The sequence below is a fragment of the Oncorhynchus masou genome, chromosome 10, assembly GCF_036934945.1.
Source record: "Oncorhynchus masou masou isolate Uvic2021 chromosome 10, UVic_Omas_1.1, whole genome shotgun sequence".
Taxonomy (NCBI): domain Eukaryota; kingdom Metazoa; phylum Chordata; class Actinopteri; order Salmoniformes; family Salmonidae; genus Oncorhynchus; species Oncorhynchus masou.
In genome coordinates this window covers 9,322,741-9,342,081 of record NC_088221.1, presented here as the reverse complement: position 1 = coordinate 9,342,081, position 19,341 = coordinate 9,322,741, and the positions used below count along the sequence as shown (strand labels likewise).

The window sequence follows — 19,341 nt, the reverse complement described above, 5'->3', positions numbered from 1 at the left end:
ATTAGGCGACCGTTTTAACATCCACTGCAAACCCTAAAGAACAGGACTATAGAGTATCTAGCACCTGTGGTGTTTGCAGTTGGCACATGATATTTACACTCTACATAAATGAGGAGACAAGCAATGTTGAGGTTGGGAGCTTCAAGTCATTGGTTCACCTGAAAGCATTTTAAATGTAATTAAGATGATTCTCCCTTATCAAAAGAGCAGCTGAATTTAGAAAAGGTTTGTTGAAAAATGTAATTATCATAACCTAATGTGCTTGTGCAACCTCCATACTCTTTATAAAACAAGTATCATCCAGTGTACACGATCTTACATGAGAGTGTCTCTACATTTCTGTAAGCACACAACCTCAGATGTTTACTGTTGTTATGACATGTTCGTCGCTAAAAGAAAAATGACAGAATATGAGAGGGACTGTAAATCAAAGGGGAGCTGTCAAAAGCAAGATTCAGGACAGGTTGCTAAATGAGTCACCTGAAAAGCTGTCTTCTTCGCGGTGAGCCTTCAGTGCTGAGAAAATATCTGTATAGAAGAAACAAACAAGTTAATTGAGTCTCAAAGAAATCCGGTGGCCTTCTCTAACAAGGTTGTGCCATAAATACACTCTCAAGCTCAGCTTTGTGTCTGCAACATGTCATATTTAGATGAGAAATAAACCTGATACTTTCAAATAAGCAGCATTTGTCTGTGTACTTCATATGCAAATGACACTCAGTCTTGAGGCAATACGCATGAGGTTTATTAGTGTCAAGTTGAGAGGAGAAAACACTTGCCTATCAAGCTACAATAACATGCTATACAGGTACTATACAGTTTCACACTCAATGTTCTATGTTTTATGATGCAAAATGCAATGTCAATTCTTAAACCTCCTTTTCCCACAAATGCACTATGGTGTGCTGTCTATGATTTGCAGTTACATTGGTCTGAGATTTTGATTCGGAATGTACCTGACACCACAACTCTTACAAGAGTAATGACACAAAGCCCCCCTTAACATACAATCAAGTTCACTGTGATAACAATGATGTTTTCGGTTTGTGCTGTCGTCAACTCCTCTACAGCATTCATTCATCATTCCATACATGCACATAATGTGATCAGTTGACCAGACGAGCTGTTGCATATGTATGAGATACCTTTGTGTCAAGAACTGATGAGGAATGTGTTGAATTATGATTAATGTCATGTTATAGTCAATGCAGGAATTATTACATATGGGACTCAACATGGCTGCAGATGCTCAACTGTCTGTCACCTATCCATATAAGACTCATATATAGTGAGGTCCAAAAATATTTTGACAGTGACACATTGGTCACACTTGGATAGTCCATCTGTAGATGCTCTACAGATGGTCATACTATATTTTGATAAGCAACTACTTGCCAGATATACTGTTAGGTTTAGAATAAGGGTTAGGGTAAGTTTAGAATAAGGGTTAGGGTAAGGGTTAAGAGTAAGAGGGTAAGGGTAAGGGTAAGAGTCTGAAGATAGTCTGTAGTGCATCTACAGATGGACTATCCAAAAAATGTGTTATCAATAAATGTAGTGTTGTTTTGTCTCTGTACTCCAGCACTTCGGATTTGAAATTATACAATGAATATGAGGTTTCATTAGTCCACTGACGATACATTCCCAAAATGTTTTGCAAGTCAGCAGTCAAGTTTTCAAGATATTGGACTTTCAGGAAGCAAAGTGTTCCCCGCAAAATCATCATGATGATTTAAAAAGTTAGAGGCATAAATGTCATACCCCCCAAAAAATGCTAAGCTTCCCTTTTTATTGTTAATGGTGAGAGGTTAGCATTTCGTGGGGGTATATGATCTTTGTGCCACTGTACCTTTCTCACTCATTATTATTCACGTATCATTCAAGGATTATCCGTAATCATGGTAGCATCCACATTAATGTGCAAGTATTCAAAACAGTGGAGGTCAGTGCCATTTATGATAAGGGAGGACAATTGTTTTTCATGAGCATGGCCTTATTTCTATTACAGCATGTTGGATGACTGTCATTAATAGTCCATTCACCCAGTTCAATTTAACATCGATAGAGTTAGGCAACTACATGATCCTCAAATTTTCCATATACCCATCATGAGTTTGCTCCAACCTAGACTATGAATGAAAGTTTACAATGTGTAATCATTGCATGTTAGGAATATGGGCACAAAAATACCATACTTTTGACTACTTTAAAACACATAAGTAAATGTGCCCAAATACTTTTGGTTCCCTTAAATGGGACTGTGTACAAAGAGTTCTGTAATTTCTAAACAGTTCACCCGATATGAATGAAAATAGCCTCAAATTAAAGCGGACAGTCTGCACTTTAATCATAGTCATTGCATCATTTCAAATCCAAAGTGCTGGAGTACAGAGCCAAAACAAAGTGTCACTGTCCAAATAATTGTGTACGTACTAAATACCTGAATCCTCAATATTGATTTATTATGCACAGTTCAGAAGAGACACTCACATGTTGTCGTTGCTCTCATCATAGGCCAGGATCTTAGTTACTTCCCAGTTTCCTGATGTTAGATGGCGGACCTCGTTTTGATCTGCTCTGAACTGGAGCAAGGAAGGAGACGAGAAACATCTCGTCAAATATCTATTTAATTCCTGTTTTCAGAGTCATCACATCATCCTCATCAAGATCATCATCATCATCATCATACGTCCTAAGTACTGGTCACTAGCAAGGATTGCAATTTGATGTGGTTGAAGCCACTTTTATTGAGTTATCACATAATATATTTGCAAAAAAGTACAGTGGCCATTGAGAGATGATGCTCACCACTATGGGCACACAGTAGTGACCCTACCCTCACTTGTGCTGTAACCATGGAGATATTACTCTCACCCCGGTGGAAACTATGGTAACAGAACCCTTTGAGTGGTAACCATGGTGACATGAGTGACCCTCATCAGTGATGTAACTATGGTGACGTGACCCTAGTACCTGTGTGGTGAACATGGCGATGTGATGGAACTCTCCACGCCCGCCTTGCTTGACGGGCACTGTCAGGAAGAATATGCTGCCATCCCTGGAGAACACTGGTTCCTGGTTCTGCCGAAACAAAAACAGCAAACATTTTTAGTTTAGGGTGTTATGACATCATTACATGATCACAGAGATTGTGTAAAATACATTAATTTAAACCAGTTTACTACAGCAGGAAAATAATCCTGGAAATATGAATTATTATGAGGATTATAATTAATAGTCATATTTGTAGGGATTGATACATTTTCTGTTAGGGCAAATCAAGTCTGACATTTCCAAGTGAAATTATAAACTTTAGAAGCCTTTTTAAAACTCAAATACACTAAAAGTTTGCAATTCTCAGCAACAAAAGAGTAATCAATTTTAAGATCCTACATCGGTAAAAGAGTAATGGCAACTTAGGCCATTTACTACTATGAGTGCACAACAAATATCTATTGAATAAGATTGAATGGAAGTTTGGCCATTACTGACAAAAGTAAATATTTTTTACCTGCTTTGAAAGCCAGAGCTCTGAGACCTCCTCATGCCTCTGAAATAGAAAGGCCAAAATGTTAACAGTTAATATTATGTCCCGATTTATAATATGTCCCATATTACTACATCCCAACCCACTTCAGCAAACCTGAATAGCCGTGGAACCTGGTTGGAATTAAGCATCCCACAAAGACAGCCCTAAGTCCCTCAAAATCACTCAATTCCCTTTCTTCCCCAATACTTTAACTCTAAAAGCATCAACATATTTCAACACCTAAAAGTTCCAAAAGTGTTTTGTTTTTCTTTTCAAAAAAATTAATGAAACACTTTGTCAAACTCTAACACTTTTTATTTTATTAACCTTTTGTAACACAAGTAAATTGTTTTTAATTTCCCAAAATAAAAATACATTTATAAATGTTTACATTTTCTAAAAGATATTTTGATCAATTTCACCCATAGATTCTAATTATGAACATTTGTCTGTTATTTATTCAGTGTTTTTTTTCCTGTAATACTCAGAGGCTGAGAAAGTGGCAAATCTGAGATACTGGTAGTACCTAAAGTGTCCCTGTCACGACTCCTACCGAAGGTGGCTCCCCTTCCCGTTTGGGTGGCGCTCGGCGGTCGTCGTCACCGGCCTACTAGCTACCACTGATTCTTTCCTACCCCTCCTTGTCTGTTTATTGGTTACACCTGTTGTGTATTTGCTGATTAGTTGGGCTTTATTAGCCAGTCAGCCCACCTGCTCTTTGTGCGGGATTGTTTTGTGTACCTTGTGTGCACGTCTGTGGGTTACGCGGTTCCCATTTCGTGGATTTTGCTGGACAGTTTAAGTCCCCATGTTTGGGGTGTTTGTTTTGTTGTACGCCCTGTGTTTTCGTGGGGTTGGCTTATGCTCGCCGTTTTGTGCATTAAATTAGCACTACCCTGAACTCTCTGCTTCCTGCACCTGACTTCTCACCCACTACACCCAGAACGTTACAGTCCCCCGATATGGCCGATTTAGACCATATGGTGGCATCAGACTTTTAGCTCTAATTTTGGAATGCTATGGGCGATCAACTCAATTCCAATTGTATCTGAACGATGAGACTCTCAACTGGTGTAGAGAAATTGACTGAAAGTTAAATATTTATTTATATACACATATATATATATACACATATATATATATATATATATGAACATTTGGGGCATAGCAGCCACTATAATCAAAATTCTATATATATAGAATTTTTATTATAGTGGCTGCTGTGCCCCAAATTTTCATACTACCACACATCGCTAGTATAAAAAGACTGGTTATGTTTCATTCCTCCATTTTAACACAAGCATCTAGATAGATGTAGTTTTTTGTTGTTGGTAACAAGTTGCTTGACCGAAACCTTCTAAAAAGGTTTAGAAATAATGACATTTTTTTGACCCCCTGTTGGTGCTTTTAGGGTTAAAATGCCAACTGGGGAAATCCGGAATCTGTGCTCTTTAAATAAAAACCCATTGGAGACAAGGACAAAAGCATTGGCAGAGAAATTGAGTCTGCGCCCAGGCGGAGCCGCTTCTTGGCTGGAGCGTCTGTTTGTTTGTGGTCCAGCCGTCTGTGGGGCCTGACCCTGGGACAGTCGAGCTGGACCGTGTCCAATAGACTCCCATGTTTTCCCCACGGGGGACCGCAGCTCTGCCCTTTTCCAGACATAGCTTATAATAACACTGTGCAATCATTGCCATCAAAACAAATAGTGTGAAGAATAAGTCTTTACTTAATGAAAACAGTTTGCTGAGATGATCATTTAATAAAGGCTTCCCAGTTGAAAGTAATAAAATAATTAATATGACTATGAATAGTGTGTGTTAATCTGATAAATGCCACAAGATAATATTTGTATTCAAAGTGGTGGATAAACAAAACAGAAAAAGTGCACCCCTCCACAAGTGTCCTTCAGCAGACATAGTAAAAAGCACACAAAAAAGCACAACAGCTGATACAGCACTATCAGATGAGGCATTCGAGTCAATGGTATCTCTCCCTTTGGTAGCATAACAGTAATAAAGTCAATGCATTGTCTGCTCTGTCCTCCCACTGACACAATAACAGAATGACCCCCCCCCCCCAGGGTGAGTGTGACCTAGTCTCAACATTACCAAGCCCACCACCCCCTACCCAGCATGCCTCTCACCTTAACACAGGCCCCCGTGGTGGTCTCACACACGGTCAGGATGGACACATTCTGGGCACGGTTCATCCACCTGACCGTCGTCTTGGTTTTACTGATCCAACTGACCATGGCGACATAGTGCTCCCTACGAGAGAGAACAACCACAGTGGTTATTGTCTGAAACATGGACCATGACCACATAGTGCTCCTTATTAGAGAGAACAACCACAGTGGTTATTGTCTGAAACATGGACCATGACCACATGGTGCTCCTTATTAGAGAGAACAACCACAGTGATTATTGTCTGAAACATGGACCATGGCCATATAGTGCTCCATACGAGAGAGAACAACCACAGTAGTTATTGTCTGAAACATGGACCATGACCACATAGTGCTCCTTATTAGAGAGAACAACCACAGTGATTATTGTCTGAAACATGGACCATGGCCATATAGTGCTCCTTACGAGAGAGAACAACCACAGTTGTTATTGTCTGAAACATGGACCATTGCCACATAGTGCTCCCTACGAGAGAGAACGGACAGAAGTTGTTATCATCTGCAACATGTACCATGACCTAGTCCCTCCAAATAGCGAACTCTCCAATATGTGTTTTCATTATTCCAGGCAGTAAATCACACCTTAGTTTGAGGCTGTCTGGTGGTGTGAGCTCCTGTGTGTGTGTCGGCCCGTACAGATTCACCACGTATAACTTCACTGTGGGGTTGGGTTGGCCAGCCTGAAAACAGAATCAGTCCTTTAGATATTGTAGCACCATAAAACATTATGAATCACAGATTAAAAACACCACACGAAGGCAATCACCATATCGCCGAAACAAACAATTGCATAATTACATTGTAGTTATGTAGAGCAATATTATACTGTATATGTGCTACCAACATAAAAACATCAACTTCAAAACATTCTGAAACAATAGAGATGATGATAATAGTAACACATTAGAATCATTGATCACATGCCCTAACAATGGATAATAGCTATGGCTTTACACAATACAACGCATAATATCAACTCGTTTTATCTAACGGTGAAACAAATGTTAATGGTTATGAAAGAAAATGAGATAACCTTAGTCATGCTGTTTATCACCTCATTTACACGCAGCCCTGGATTTAGCCTAACCATGTTTAAACCTGAATAAGAATCACAAAGGTTGGCCTTGAACAATGCATGAAGATATGAACCAAAGCCTGTATAAGCCCCCATAGAGAATGAATAGTCCTCTTATAGGCACTGCTACAACACAGTATTGTATTGACCTTTTCTAATGCTAATCTTCCCTAATATAGTACCAATGCTTTACCAGTGCTTTTTCTACATTCAGTGTCATATTCACTGTTGGCACTCAACCCTAAATGCCATATGCCAAGCTCTACTGGTTCTCACCCGCGGTATGGATTCTGACGCTTCTAGTTTAACCTTGGGCCAAGAACACATGGCCGGATTGGCCTCACACTGGACCACAGTGCTGTGTTGCAAGAGGCTGACAAAAAGCAGGAAGAGGGATCATTTATGTATCCTCAGTTATCTATTTATCAATGTAGAAACAGAGGACACAGGGTTTCTGTCCCTATTGGTACCCTATTCCTTTCATAGTACATTACTAGTACCATAGGCCCCTGGTCAAAGGAGTGAATTATGTAGGGAAAAGGGTGTACATTGGTACGCACCCAGGACTGGGGGAACAACAGACATCTGGTGGGGAGTTTCAGTCTTAATTGCTGCAGGAAAGGGACACTGTTTGGATGGATCTTCCTGTACCTTGAAGTTAGACATGCTGTGGGTTTTATTCAATCAGGATGGTGACCATGAGTTCCCGTTGTTAGGTGAAATCGAAGTTTAGAATTATAGTGATACGGTAATGGATTTGCTGTTTTAAACTGTAAATTAAATTAAAGTACATTTATACTACCGATCAAAAGTTTTAGAACACCTACTCATTCAAGGGTTTTTATTCATTTTTACTATTTTCTACACTGTAGAATAATAGTGAGGACATCAACACTATGAAATAACACATAAGGAATCATGCAGTAACCAAAAAAGTGTTAAAGAAATCAAAATATATTTTACATTTGACATTCTTCCAAGTAGCCACCCGTTTCCTTGATGACAGATTTGCACACTCTTGGAATTCTCTCAACCAGCTTCACCTGAAATGCATTTTCAACAGTCTTGAAGGAGTTCAAACATATGCATTTTCTCAACCAGCTTCATGAAGTAGTCACCTGGAATGCATTTCAATTAACAGATGTGCCTTCTTAGTTAATTTGTGGAATTTCTTTCCTCCTTAATGCGTTTGAGCCAATCAGTTGTGTTGTGCAAAATGTGTGTGTGTGTGTGAGGGGGGGGGGGTGTAATACAGAAGGTAGACCTATTTGGTAAAATAAGCAAATAGAAATGACAGTCTATCATTGCTTTAAGACATGAAGGTCAGTCAATTACGGAACATTTCAATAACTTCGAAAGTTTCTTCATGTGCAGTCCAAAAACCATCAAGCGCTAAGATGAAACTGGCTCTCATGAGGACTACCACAGGAATGGAAGACCCAGAGTTCATTAGGATAAGTTCATTAGACTTACCAGCCTCAGAAATTGCAGCTCAAATAAATGATTCACAGAGTTGAAGTTACAGACACATCTCACCATCAACATCCACTATTAAAGGACACCAATAATAAAAAGAGACTGACTTGGGCAAAGAAACACGAGCAATGGACATTAGACAGGTGGAAATCTGTCCTTTGGTCTGGAGTACAAATTAGAGATTTTTGGTTCCAACTGTCATGTCTTTGTGAGACGCGGTGTTGGTGTACGGATGATCTCCGCAAGGGTATTTCCCACCGCAAAACATGGAGGAGGTGTCATGGTGTGGGGCTGCTTTGCTGGTGACACTGTCTGTGATTTATTTAGAATTCAAGGCAAACTTAACCAGCCTGGTTACCACAGCATTCTGCAACGATACGCCATTCCATCTGGTTTGTGCTTAGTGGGACTATCATTTGTTTTTCAACAGGACAATGACCCAACACACCTCCAGGCTGTGTAAGGGATATTTGACCAAGAAGGAGAGTGATTGAGTGCTACATCAGATGACCTGGTCTCCACAATCACCTGACCTCAACCCAATTGAGATGGTTTGGGATTAGTCGGACCACAGATTGAAGGAAAAGCAGCTAACAAGTTCTCAGCATATGTGGGAACTCCTTCAAGACTGTTGAATAAGCATTCCAGGTGAAGCTGGTTGAGAGAATTCCAAGAGTGTGCAAAGCTGTCATCAAGGCAAAGAGTGGCTATTTGAAGTATCTCAAATATAAAATATATTTTTATTTATTTAACACATTTTTGGTTACTACATGATTCCATGTGTTATTTAATAGTTTTGATGACTTCACTATCATTCAAGTAAAACCCTTGAATGAGTAGGTGTTCTAAAACCTTGGACTGGTAGTGTATCTAATTGTGATTTCTAAAAGCTCAAGAGGAATGTTAATTTGGTTTTGATTGAATGACTAGAGATATATAACATAGACCATCTGTAAATAGCCCACCCAACTACCTCATCCCCATATTGTTTTTCTTTTTTCTCCTTTGCACCCAATTATCTCTATTTGCACATTCATCTTCTGCACATCATCATCTCCATTGTTAATGCTAAATGTAATTATTTCGCCACTATTCCTATTTATTGCCTTACTTCCCTAATCTTACTACATTTGCACACACTGTATATAGACTTTTATATTGTGTAACTGACTGGACATTTGTTTATCCCATGTGTAATTCTGTGTTGTTTGTGTCACACTGCTTTGCTCTATCTTGGCCAGATCGCAGTTGTAACAGAGAACTTGTTCTCAACAAGGTGAAAAAAAAGTATGTTTTTTTATTTTTTATTTTTTTAATCTTACTGTAATCGCAGAGTACTCAGAGTTATTTTGTTAATTTGTTTCATTCCACCAATCGAAGCTAGATAGGTGGGTGGCAGCAGACAATGTACTTCTACATCATCTCAGGATTACCTTAGGGTAGGGGTATTGCTTTCCTTTGGGGTATGAAGCGCCAGTGAAGCGTGGAAGGGCCATATTGGGCACCAGAGTGTCATTGAGGACCAGGAAGGCCAACCTCTCTCCATCCGGTGACCACCAGTGTGCTATATGTGACTGGAGAATCTCCTCTGTAAAGAGACACAAGGAATATATAAGAAATATATTGCAGATCTCGAGAAAATTAAATACAGAAAGTATTCATACCCCTTGACTTGTTATAGCCTGAATTCAAAATGGATTCAATACATTTTTTTTCTCACCCATCTACACACACAATAATGACAAAGTGAAAACATGTTTTTAGAAATGTTTGCCTTTTGTTTTTAGGTACAGAAATATCAAATTTACATAAGCATTTACACCCCTGAGTCAATAATTTGTAGAAGCACCTTTGGCAGCGATTACAGCTGTGAGTCTTTCTGGGTAAGTATCTAAGAGTGTTCCACTCCTGGATTGTGCAACATTTACCCATTATTCTTTTCAAAATTCTTGTCATTATTCTTTTCAAAACTGTCAAATTGATTGTTGATCATTGCTAGACAACCATTAACCATTATCAGGTCTTGCTGTAGATGTTTAAGCAGATTTAAGTCAAAACTTTAGCTCAGCCACTCAGAAACATTCACTGTCTTCTTGGTAAGCAACTCCAGTGTAGATTTGGCCTTGCGCTTTAGGTTATTGTCCCGCTGAAAGGTGAATTAATCTCCCATTGTCTGGTGGAAAGCAGACTGAAACAGGTTATCCTCTAGGATTTTGCCTCTGCTATTAATAGACTAGGTCTATTATGTTTCTTCTTCATCCTGAAAAACTCCCCAGTCCTAAGCGATTATCAGCATACCCATAGCATGATGCAGCCACCACTATGTTTGAAAATATGAAGAGTGGTACTAATGTGTTGTATTTGCCCCAAACATAATACTTTCTATTCAGGACAAAGACTTAACTTAATTAATTTTGCAGTGTTACTTAAGTGCCTTGTTGCAAACAGGATGCATGCTTTGGAATATTTGATTCTGTACAGGCTTCCTTCTTTTCATTCTGTCAATTATCAAATCAAATGTTATTTTCCACATGCACTGAATACAACAGGTGAAATGCTTACTACAAGCCCTTCACCAACAATGCAGTTCAAGAAATAAGAGTCAATAAAATATTTACTAAATAAACTAAAGTAAATTATAAAATAAAAAGTAACACAATAAAATACCTGGGCTATATACTATGTACTGGTACCAAGTCAATGTGTGGGAGTACAGGTTAGTCGAGGTCATTTGTACATGACGGTAGGGGTAAAGTGACTATGCATAGATAATACACATCGAGTAGCAGCAGTGTAGAAACAAAGGGGGGTCAATGTAAATAGTCCGGGTGGCCATATGATTAATTGTTCAGCAGTTTTATGGCTTGAGGGTAGAAGCTGTTAAGGCGCCTTTTGGACCTAGATTTGGCGCTCCGGCATCGCGTGGTAGCAGAGAGAACAGTCTATGACTTGGGTGACCGGAGACCATGACAATTTTTTGGGCCTTCCTCTGACACCGCCGAGTATATAGGTCCTGGATGGCATGAAGCTTGGCCCCAGTGATGTACTGGGCCGTACGTGCTACCCTCTGTAGCACCACTACACTGCCAGGCCTCTGACCTCCTCCCTATAGTCTGTCCCATCGTTGTCAGTGATGTTGTCATCAGCAAAGTTAATGATGGTGTTGGAGTCGTGCTTGGCCACGCAGTCGTGGGTAAACAGTTAGGACAGGAGGGGACTAAGCACGGACCCCTGAGGGGCCCCTGTGATGAGGATCAGCATGGCAGATGTGTTGTTGCCTACCCTCACCACCTGGGGGTGGCCCATCAGGAAGTCCAGAATCCAGTTGAAGAGGGAGGCGTTTAGTTTAGCTTAGTGATGAGCCTTGTAGGCACTATGGTGTTGAACGCTGAGCTGTAGTCAATGAACAGCATTCTCACATAGTAGTAGGTGTTCCTTTTGTCCAGGTGGGAAAGGGCAGTGTGGAGAGATTTAGAATGCGTCATCTGTGGATCTGTTGGGGCCGTTTGCAAATTCGATTGGGTCTCGGGTTTCCGCGAAGATGGTGTTGATGTGAGCCATGACAAGCCTTTCAAAGCACTTCATGGCTACCGATGTGTAAGCTACTGGGCGGTAGTCAATTTGGCAGGTTAACTTCACTTTCTTGGGCACAGGAACTATGGTGGTCTGCTTGAAACATGTAGGTATTACAGACTCGGTCAGGTAGAGGTTGGAAATGTCAGTGAAGACACTTGCCAGTTGGTCCATGCATGCTCTGAGTACACGTCCTGGTAATCCGTCTGGTCCCCCGGGCTTGTGAATATTGTTTAAAGGTCTTGTTCCTGTTTAAAGGTCTTGCTCACATCGGCTATTTGGCTCGACTGGTAGGTTAGTATTGTGGATTAACTACAATGTTGTTGATCCATCGTCAGTTTTCTCTTATCACAGCCATTAAACACTAACTGTTTTAAAGATACCATTGGCCTTAAGGTGAAATCCCTGAGCAGTTTCCTTCAACACAATCCAAAGTGTAATTAATAACTTGCTCCATAACTTGCTCCAATAACCATGATCAAAGGGCTAGTCGATGTCTGCGTTTTTTTACCCATCTACCCATAGTTGCCCTTCTTTTGCGAGCCATTGGAAAACCTCCCTGGTCACTGCTCGACTGAGGGACCTTACAGATATTTGTATGTGTGCAGTACAGTGATGAGATAGTGATTCAAAAATCATGTTTAGCACAATTATTGCACACAGTGAGTTCAAGCAACTTATTATGTGACTTGTTAAGCACATTTTTACACACTAATTTTTTTTAGGTTACCCATATCAAAGGGGTGAATACTTATTGACTCAAGACATTTCAGCTTTCACTTTTAATGAATTAGTAAACATTGAAAAACATAATTCCATTTTTACATTATGGGGTATTGTGTGTAAAAAAATCTCAGTTTAATCCATTTTAAATTCAGACTGTAACTCAACAAAATGCAGACAAAGTTGAGGGGTGTGAATACATTCATAAGGCACTGTATTCTCCAACAAAATGGCCATGTAGTATGTAGGGCCTGATTCAATCCATATCACTGAAGTATTGCGTAAGATCCACGTTATAGAGTAATTTAAAGGCAATATTCCCTCATCCGCAGAGACTTCATTCACGGTTAACGCTGCATATGGAAGTTTAGTGTGAAACACCTTGAGATAATAGTTAATATAATCATCTTTCCTGAAGTTTCATCTGTACTGTTCCATGTGAGAAGGCCATATGTCGATAGTGTGCTAAAAAAAAATAGAGAGCACTAAAGTATTGCGACAACTCAAGCATGATGTTCGAGTGCAGTTAACGGTCTGTGGCAACATAATTGACACGTAACAAAATGCCACAGATGACTCAAGTTTTGAGTGAGGGTGCAATTGGCATGGTGACTGCAGTATTGTCCACCAGAGCTGTTGCCCGGTAATTGAATGATAATTTCTCTACCATAAACCGCATCCAATGTAATTTTAGAGAATTTGGCAGTACGTCCAACCGGCCTCAAAACCGCATATCACATGTATCCATGCCAGCCCAGGACCTCCACATCCGGCTTCTTTATCTGTGGGATTGTCTGAGACCAGACACCTGAACAGCTGATGAAACTGTGGGTTTGCACAACTAAAGAATTTCTGCACAACCTATCAGAAACCGTCTCAGGGAAGCTCATCTGCATGCTCGTCATCCATGCTCGTCATCCTCACAAGGGTCTTGACCTTTATGTAGTTTAACCGACTTCAGTGGGAAAAAGCTCACCTTCAATGGTTAATGGCATGCTGGAGAAGTGTGCTCTTCAAGGATGAATCCTGTTTACAACTGTACTGGGCCGATGGCGTTGTGTGGGCGAGTGCTTTGCTTGTGTCAATGTTGTGAACAGAGTGCCCCAGAGTGGTGAAATAACAAAAAGGTCAAATAAAGATCAAGAGAAATAATGGTAAACTGTACTGTAAATTAATAGTGTCATGTTTTGGCTTGCCTTTTGGTGTTTTTTTAACCTTTATTTAACCAGGCAAGTCAGTTAAAGAACAAATTCTTATTTTCAATGACGGCCTAGGAACAGTGGGTTAACTGCCTGTTCAGGGGCAGAACGACAGATTTGTACCTAGTCAGCTCGGGGGTTTGAACTTGCAACCTTCCGGTTACTAGTCCAACGCTCTAACCACTAGGCTACCCTGCCTCCCTATTCATTGCTGAGTGCACACGCTTAGTTAATATGGCCCTGAATGTCCATATCAAGGCAAAAATGCCCACACAGTAAATCATTACAATGATAATTCTTCACAAAGGTACAGATGGAAAAATTAACAAAAATTATACACAATTGCACAGTTAAAGTAAATGCTTGCTAAAATGCTTTCTTAAACTGTGTAAAGTTTCATTTCTCCTGAGTAACGTAATGGGCTGTCTTTCTCCTAAACTTAATTAGCTCTTCCGTTTTCAAATCTGCTATTTCATCACATTTATAATTAATCATTGTTTTGCATAAACTGGCATTCGGTACTAATTTAGTATTTCATTCATCCACCTACTATGTAGCTGAAGGGAAATGGAAATTTTGTTTAAAAAAATGCGGTTTGACTCCCCGACTGTGTTTGACTAATTTGATATCATCAGGAAAACGATGAGGCATGTTAGAATTGTTGAAAATCACTGAACTGTGTTATTCAGTCACAAATATCTTGAGTTAAACTGAACAAAAATATAAACGCAACATGTAAAGTGTTGGTCCCATGTTGCATGAGCTGAAATAAAAGATCCAAGAAATGTTCCATGCGCACAGTGGCTGAAAAAGTACCCAATTGTAATACTTGAGTAAAAGTATAATAATAGAGAGTTACTCCAGTAAAAGTAAAAGTCACCCAGCAAAATGCTGCTTGAGTAAAAGTCTAAAAGTATTTGCTTCTAAATATTCCTAAGTATCAAAAGTAAATGTAATTGCTAAAATATACTTAAGTATCAAAAGTAAAAGTAGAAATAATTTTAAATTCAATTCTATTAAGCAGAGCAGACAGCACCATTTTCTTGTTTTTTTTTAAATGTATGGATAACCAGGGGCACACTCCAACACTCAGACATAATTTACAATAGATGCATTTGTGTTGTCTTGATAAGTGCGTGAATTGGTCCATTTTTCTGTGCTGCTAAGCATTCAACATCTAACGATTACTTTTGGGAGTCAGGTAAAATGTATGGAGTAAAAAACAGCATTATTTTCTTTAGCAATGTAGTGAAGTAAAAGTAAAAGTAGTTAAAAATATGAATAGTAAAGTAAAGTACAGATACCCCCCAAAACTATTTAAATAGTACTTTAAAGTATTTGTACTTAAGTACTTTACACCACTACATACGCACAACAAGCTTATTTCTCTCATACATTTGTTTACATCCCTGTTAGCAAGCATTTTTCCTTTGCCAAGATAATCCATCCACCTGACAGGTGTGGCATATCAAGAATCTGATTAAACAGCATGATCTTTGCACAAGTGCACCTTGTGCTGGAGACAATATAAGGCCACTCTAAAATGCACAGTTTTTCCCACAACAATATACCACGGATGTCTCAAGTTTTGAGGGAACATGTAATTGGCATGCTGACCGCAGGAATTTCCACCACAGATGTTGCCAGAAAATGTAATGTTAACTTCTCTACCATAAGCCGCCTCCAACATCGTTTTTGAGAATTTTGCAGTACATCACAACTGCAGAGGATGGTGAAAACATTTATATATTTTGGGGTTAAGTGGGTTAAAATCTTCATAGAGGTCACAGAGGGTACAGAGGGACATGCCAAAATGCTGAATGTTGGCACTTTAGCAAGTCTTTTTATTCATATAAAAAGCTGATAACATTTTCTGTGTGGTCTATATTACTTCAAATATCAAAGGGGTGCAAAATGTATTCTATTCGTGGAACGACCCACCTACCCTCGTACAGCCAGTCAGCGATCCCATTGAAAATGACCCCTTCCTTTCCAGACGATGTCAGTCTGAGGGAGTTGCTCTTCACATCTGATTGGTAGTAAATATTGTTCTCAAATATGTAGATCTGTGGACACAAGGACACACAATGAGAACAGGAAAGTCATTACTGACCTATCACATTTAACATTTGACCTTGGTATGACCTCTACAGGCCTGCACTGTGAAACTCAATGAAACATCAGTGTTTGACAAAATGTATGTTTTGAACCCAGGGACTTCTATGGTAATGTACAGTATATTAAAACACAAATACAAGGCCTACGGTAAAATCTGTTTCAACCCACTCAATTTAGCAGACATATTGAAATTCATGAAAGGGGGAAATAATAACACATTTTCCATTCAGATCTTATTCCCTGATTGGATACGGTTGAAGTGGCCTGGATTCACCCTTGTCCAGAGAAACAGCAGAAACCTAATGACCGATTCCATCAACCTAAAGGACCTGTGTTACATAGAGCAGTGTTGAAATTAGCACCCAATTCCTCAGCCTCAGATGACTACTTTTCCCAGAACCATTCAACGTTTCTCAGCCAGCCAGCTGTCTGCATCAGCCAGACTTACATAAAGCACTGTTATGTAGTCACTTGGTCCTGGAGCTGAGCTGACCCCATCTCAAGCTCTGCAGGCCCCGCTGTTATATCAAAGACATTAAGCAAAGGCAACTTGCCTAAATCGCTTCAGTAGTGTGTGTAGGATAGGATTCAGCAAAAAGAGCTGCTTTTAACAGCAATGACTTGAACAGTTTGAACAGTTTCCACATCAATGTACCATCTGCTTCACTAAAAGCTGAGTTGTCCTTCAACCACAGCAGAGGAGAGGAGTGCGTTTGAAACTACGAGGCGTCTGTTAGGAAATTTGGTTATAACAGGTTTGGTTGCAAGGAACCGCAATCGTAACATTTCTATATAGATTACTTTTTGTTTGGGGCTTGAGTTTGTGTTCACAGATCAGCCCAGCAGCAAAACCCTTCACTTCAAGGATGATGTTGCTGACCCACACAAACCTACTGTGTCAGTTCTGTGCACGAACTGAGTATCCGTATCATTTTTTGGGCCACCAGTAATATAAAACAACTTTGCCAGTAATATCATTTAAATTGTGATGTTGAGTACCTAGCATTGTGTATGCAGACATAAGCCTTCTCATGCTCACTTTTCGTTGGCTCACTGTATGTCAATCCCTGAAAGACTGACTTCCACATTAGTGAAAACATAATGGCCTCCTGTAAGCAACATTTCAATAAGTAAATTATCAATTCGTGTGTTCATCTGATTTCGACACAGTTTATACCAAATGAAGCTCCAGGTCATCCTAAATCAATTGATGTATTGTTTGTCGATATGAATACCATGAAAACACGGAACTACAGTTCTTAACATTTACTCATAACTTCATAATAAATTTGAACCATATCAGACAAATAATCTGTCATGTACTGAACCCTCTGTTTGAAACAATATGGAGGGGATTCAAAGCTTTATTTATTCACATGAAAAATGTATATACTTTTGTATTTCATACCCAAGATTTATATAGAAAAAAAGATCTAAAAAGTAGTTGGACCAGTCCACTATTATACAACTCTTCAGCTTTCTGTGGATATTAGGGTACTAGTCTACTCTTCAAGGCCCTCCCTATTTTATTTTAACCGGGCATAGCATATATAGGCTCAAAAGGTGCCAAATAAAGTAACAGGGTTGATGATTTCTTCTTAAATCAGCCATAAATCCCGTGACTGGGGAATGGAAGCTTGTTGTGTGCAACAGGGAGGGGCAAATGAATGCAAGATGAGCAAATTAAACATCTATTTGGTAAAACATTTCTAGCCTATCTGTGGGTAACAGATTTGACAATTAGATTAGTGTTTCTTTATAAAAATATAGGAATAGTTTCAGCCATATTAAAACAAAATTTCCGTTCACATAACAGGCTTAAACCCTTCAATCCTTAAACCCTTAAATGAGGGACATGCAAAAATGTGGGGGTACTTCAGCAAGTCATCATTCATCTGGAAAATCAGATTTATTGGATTCTCCATGTGGTCTATATAAAAGGGTACTTCATTTAATTAATATAACAAGATTTTATAACCCATAAGACTCTAAGCCCTGTCTAAGCCGGGGTAGGGGGTCTCCATATACAGTGGATTTGGAAAGTATTCAGACCCCTTGACTTTTTTTACATTTTGTTAAGTTACAGCCGCATTCTAAAATTGATTAAATATGTATTTTTTCTTCATCAATCTTTACACACAATACCCCATAATGAAATGTTTGCAAATGTATAAAAAATAAAAACAGTAATACCTTACTTACATAAATATCCAGACCCTTTGCTATGATACTTGGAATTGATCTCAGACGCATCATGTTACCTTTGCTCATCCTTGAGATGTTTCTACAACTTAATTGCAGTCTACCTGTGGTACATTCAATCGATTGGACATTATTTGGAAATGCACACACCTGTAAATGAATTCATAAGGTCCCACAGTTGACAGCGCATGTCAGTGCAAATACCAAGCCATGATGTACGTAGAGCTCCGAGACAGGATTGTGTCGAGGCATATCTGGAGAAGGGTTCCAAAACATTTCTGCAGCATTGAAGGTCCCCAAGAACACAGTGGCCTCCATCATTCCACCCGGGCAAACTGAGCAATCGGGGGAGGGGGGGGGGGGGGGGGGAAGCCTTGGTCAGGGAGGTGACAAAGAACTGGGTGGTCACTCTGACAAAGCTCCAGAGTTCCTCTGTGGAGATGGGAGAACCTTCCAGAAGGACAACCATCTCTGCAGCACTCCACCAATCAGGCCTTTATGTTAGAGTGGCCAGACAGAAGCCACTCCTTAAAAAGGAACATGAAAACCAGTTTGGAGTTTACCAAAAGGCACTGAAAGACGCTCAGACCATGAGAAAACAAAGGCAACCTGCCAAAATGACTACAGACCCGTAGCACGTCTATAGCCCTGAAGTGCTTTGAAAGGCTGGTAATGGCTCACATCATCACCATTATCCCAGAAACTCTAGACCCACTCCAATTTACCGCCCATACCGCCCAAACAGATCCACAGATGACGCAGATGATCTCTATTGCACTCCACACTGCCCTTTCCCACCTGGACAAAAGGAACACTTATGTGAGAATGCTGTTCATTGACTACAGCTCAACGTTCAACACCATAGTACCCTCAAAGCTCATCACTAAACTAAGGATCCTGGGACTAAACACATTCCACTGCAACTGGATCCTGGACTTCCTGACGGGCCGCCCCCCAGGTGGTGAGGGTAAGTAGCAACACGTCTGCAACACTGATCCTCGACACTGGAGCTCCCCAGGGGTGCGTGCTCAGTCCCCTTCTGTACTCCCTGTTCACCCACGACTGCATGGCCAGGCACGACTCCAATATCATCATTACGTTTGCAGACAACACAACAGTGGAAGGCCTGATCACCGACAATGACGAGACAGCCCATAGGGAGGTCAGAGACCTAGCTGGGTGGTGCCAGAATTAACAACCTATCCCTCAACATAACCAAGACTAGGGAGATGATTGTGGACTACAGGAAAAGGAGGACCGA

General features: G+C 39.9%; 1 protein-coding gene across 2 annotated transcripts in view; it reads right to left on the bottom strand.

Moving 5' to 3' along the window:
* LOC135547098 (inactive dipeptidyl peptidase 10-like) overlaps positions 1 to 19,341 on the bottom strand; it is a 149,436-nt gene that overhangs the window by 21,066 nt on the left and 109,029 nt on the right. Inside the window, exons 8-15 of one of the 2 annotated variants that reach the window (XM_064975769.1) lie at positions 15,706 to 15,826; positions 9,699 to 9,853; positions 6,297 to 6,394; positions 5,673 to 5,796; positions 3,512 to 3,550; positions 2,974 to 3,081; positions 2,491 to 2,582; positions 481 to 528 (exon numbers count right to left, since the gene is read on the bottom strand). In XM_064975769.1, the coding sequence (XP_064831841.1) occupies positions 481 to 528; positions 2,491 to 2,582; positions 2,974 to 3,081; positions 3,512 to 3,550; positions 5,673 to 5,796; positions 6,297 to 6,394; positions 9,699 to 9,853; positions 15,706 to 15,826 (785 nt within the window). Of the gene's footprint in view, positions 1 to 480; positions 529 to 2,490; positions 2,583 to 2,973; positions 3,082 to 3,511; positions 3,551 to 5,672; positions 5,797 to 6,296; positions 6,395 to 9,698; positions 9,854 to 15,701; positions 15,827 to 19,341 lie in introns of those variants that run through there. The other variant, XM_064975768.1, reaches the window with a different exon arrangement.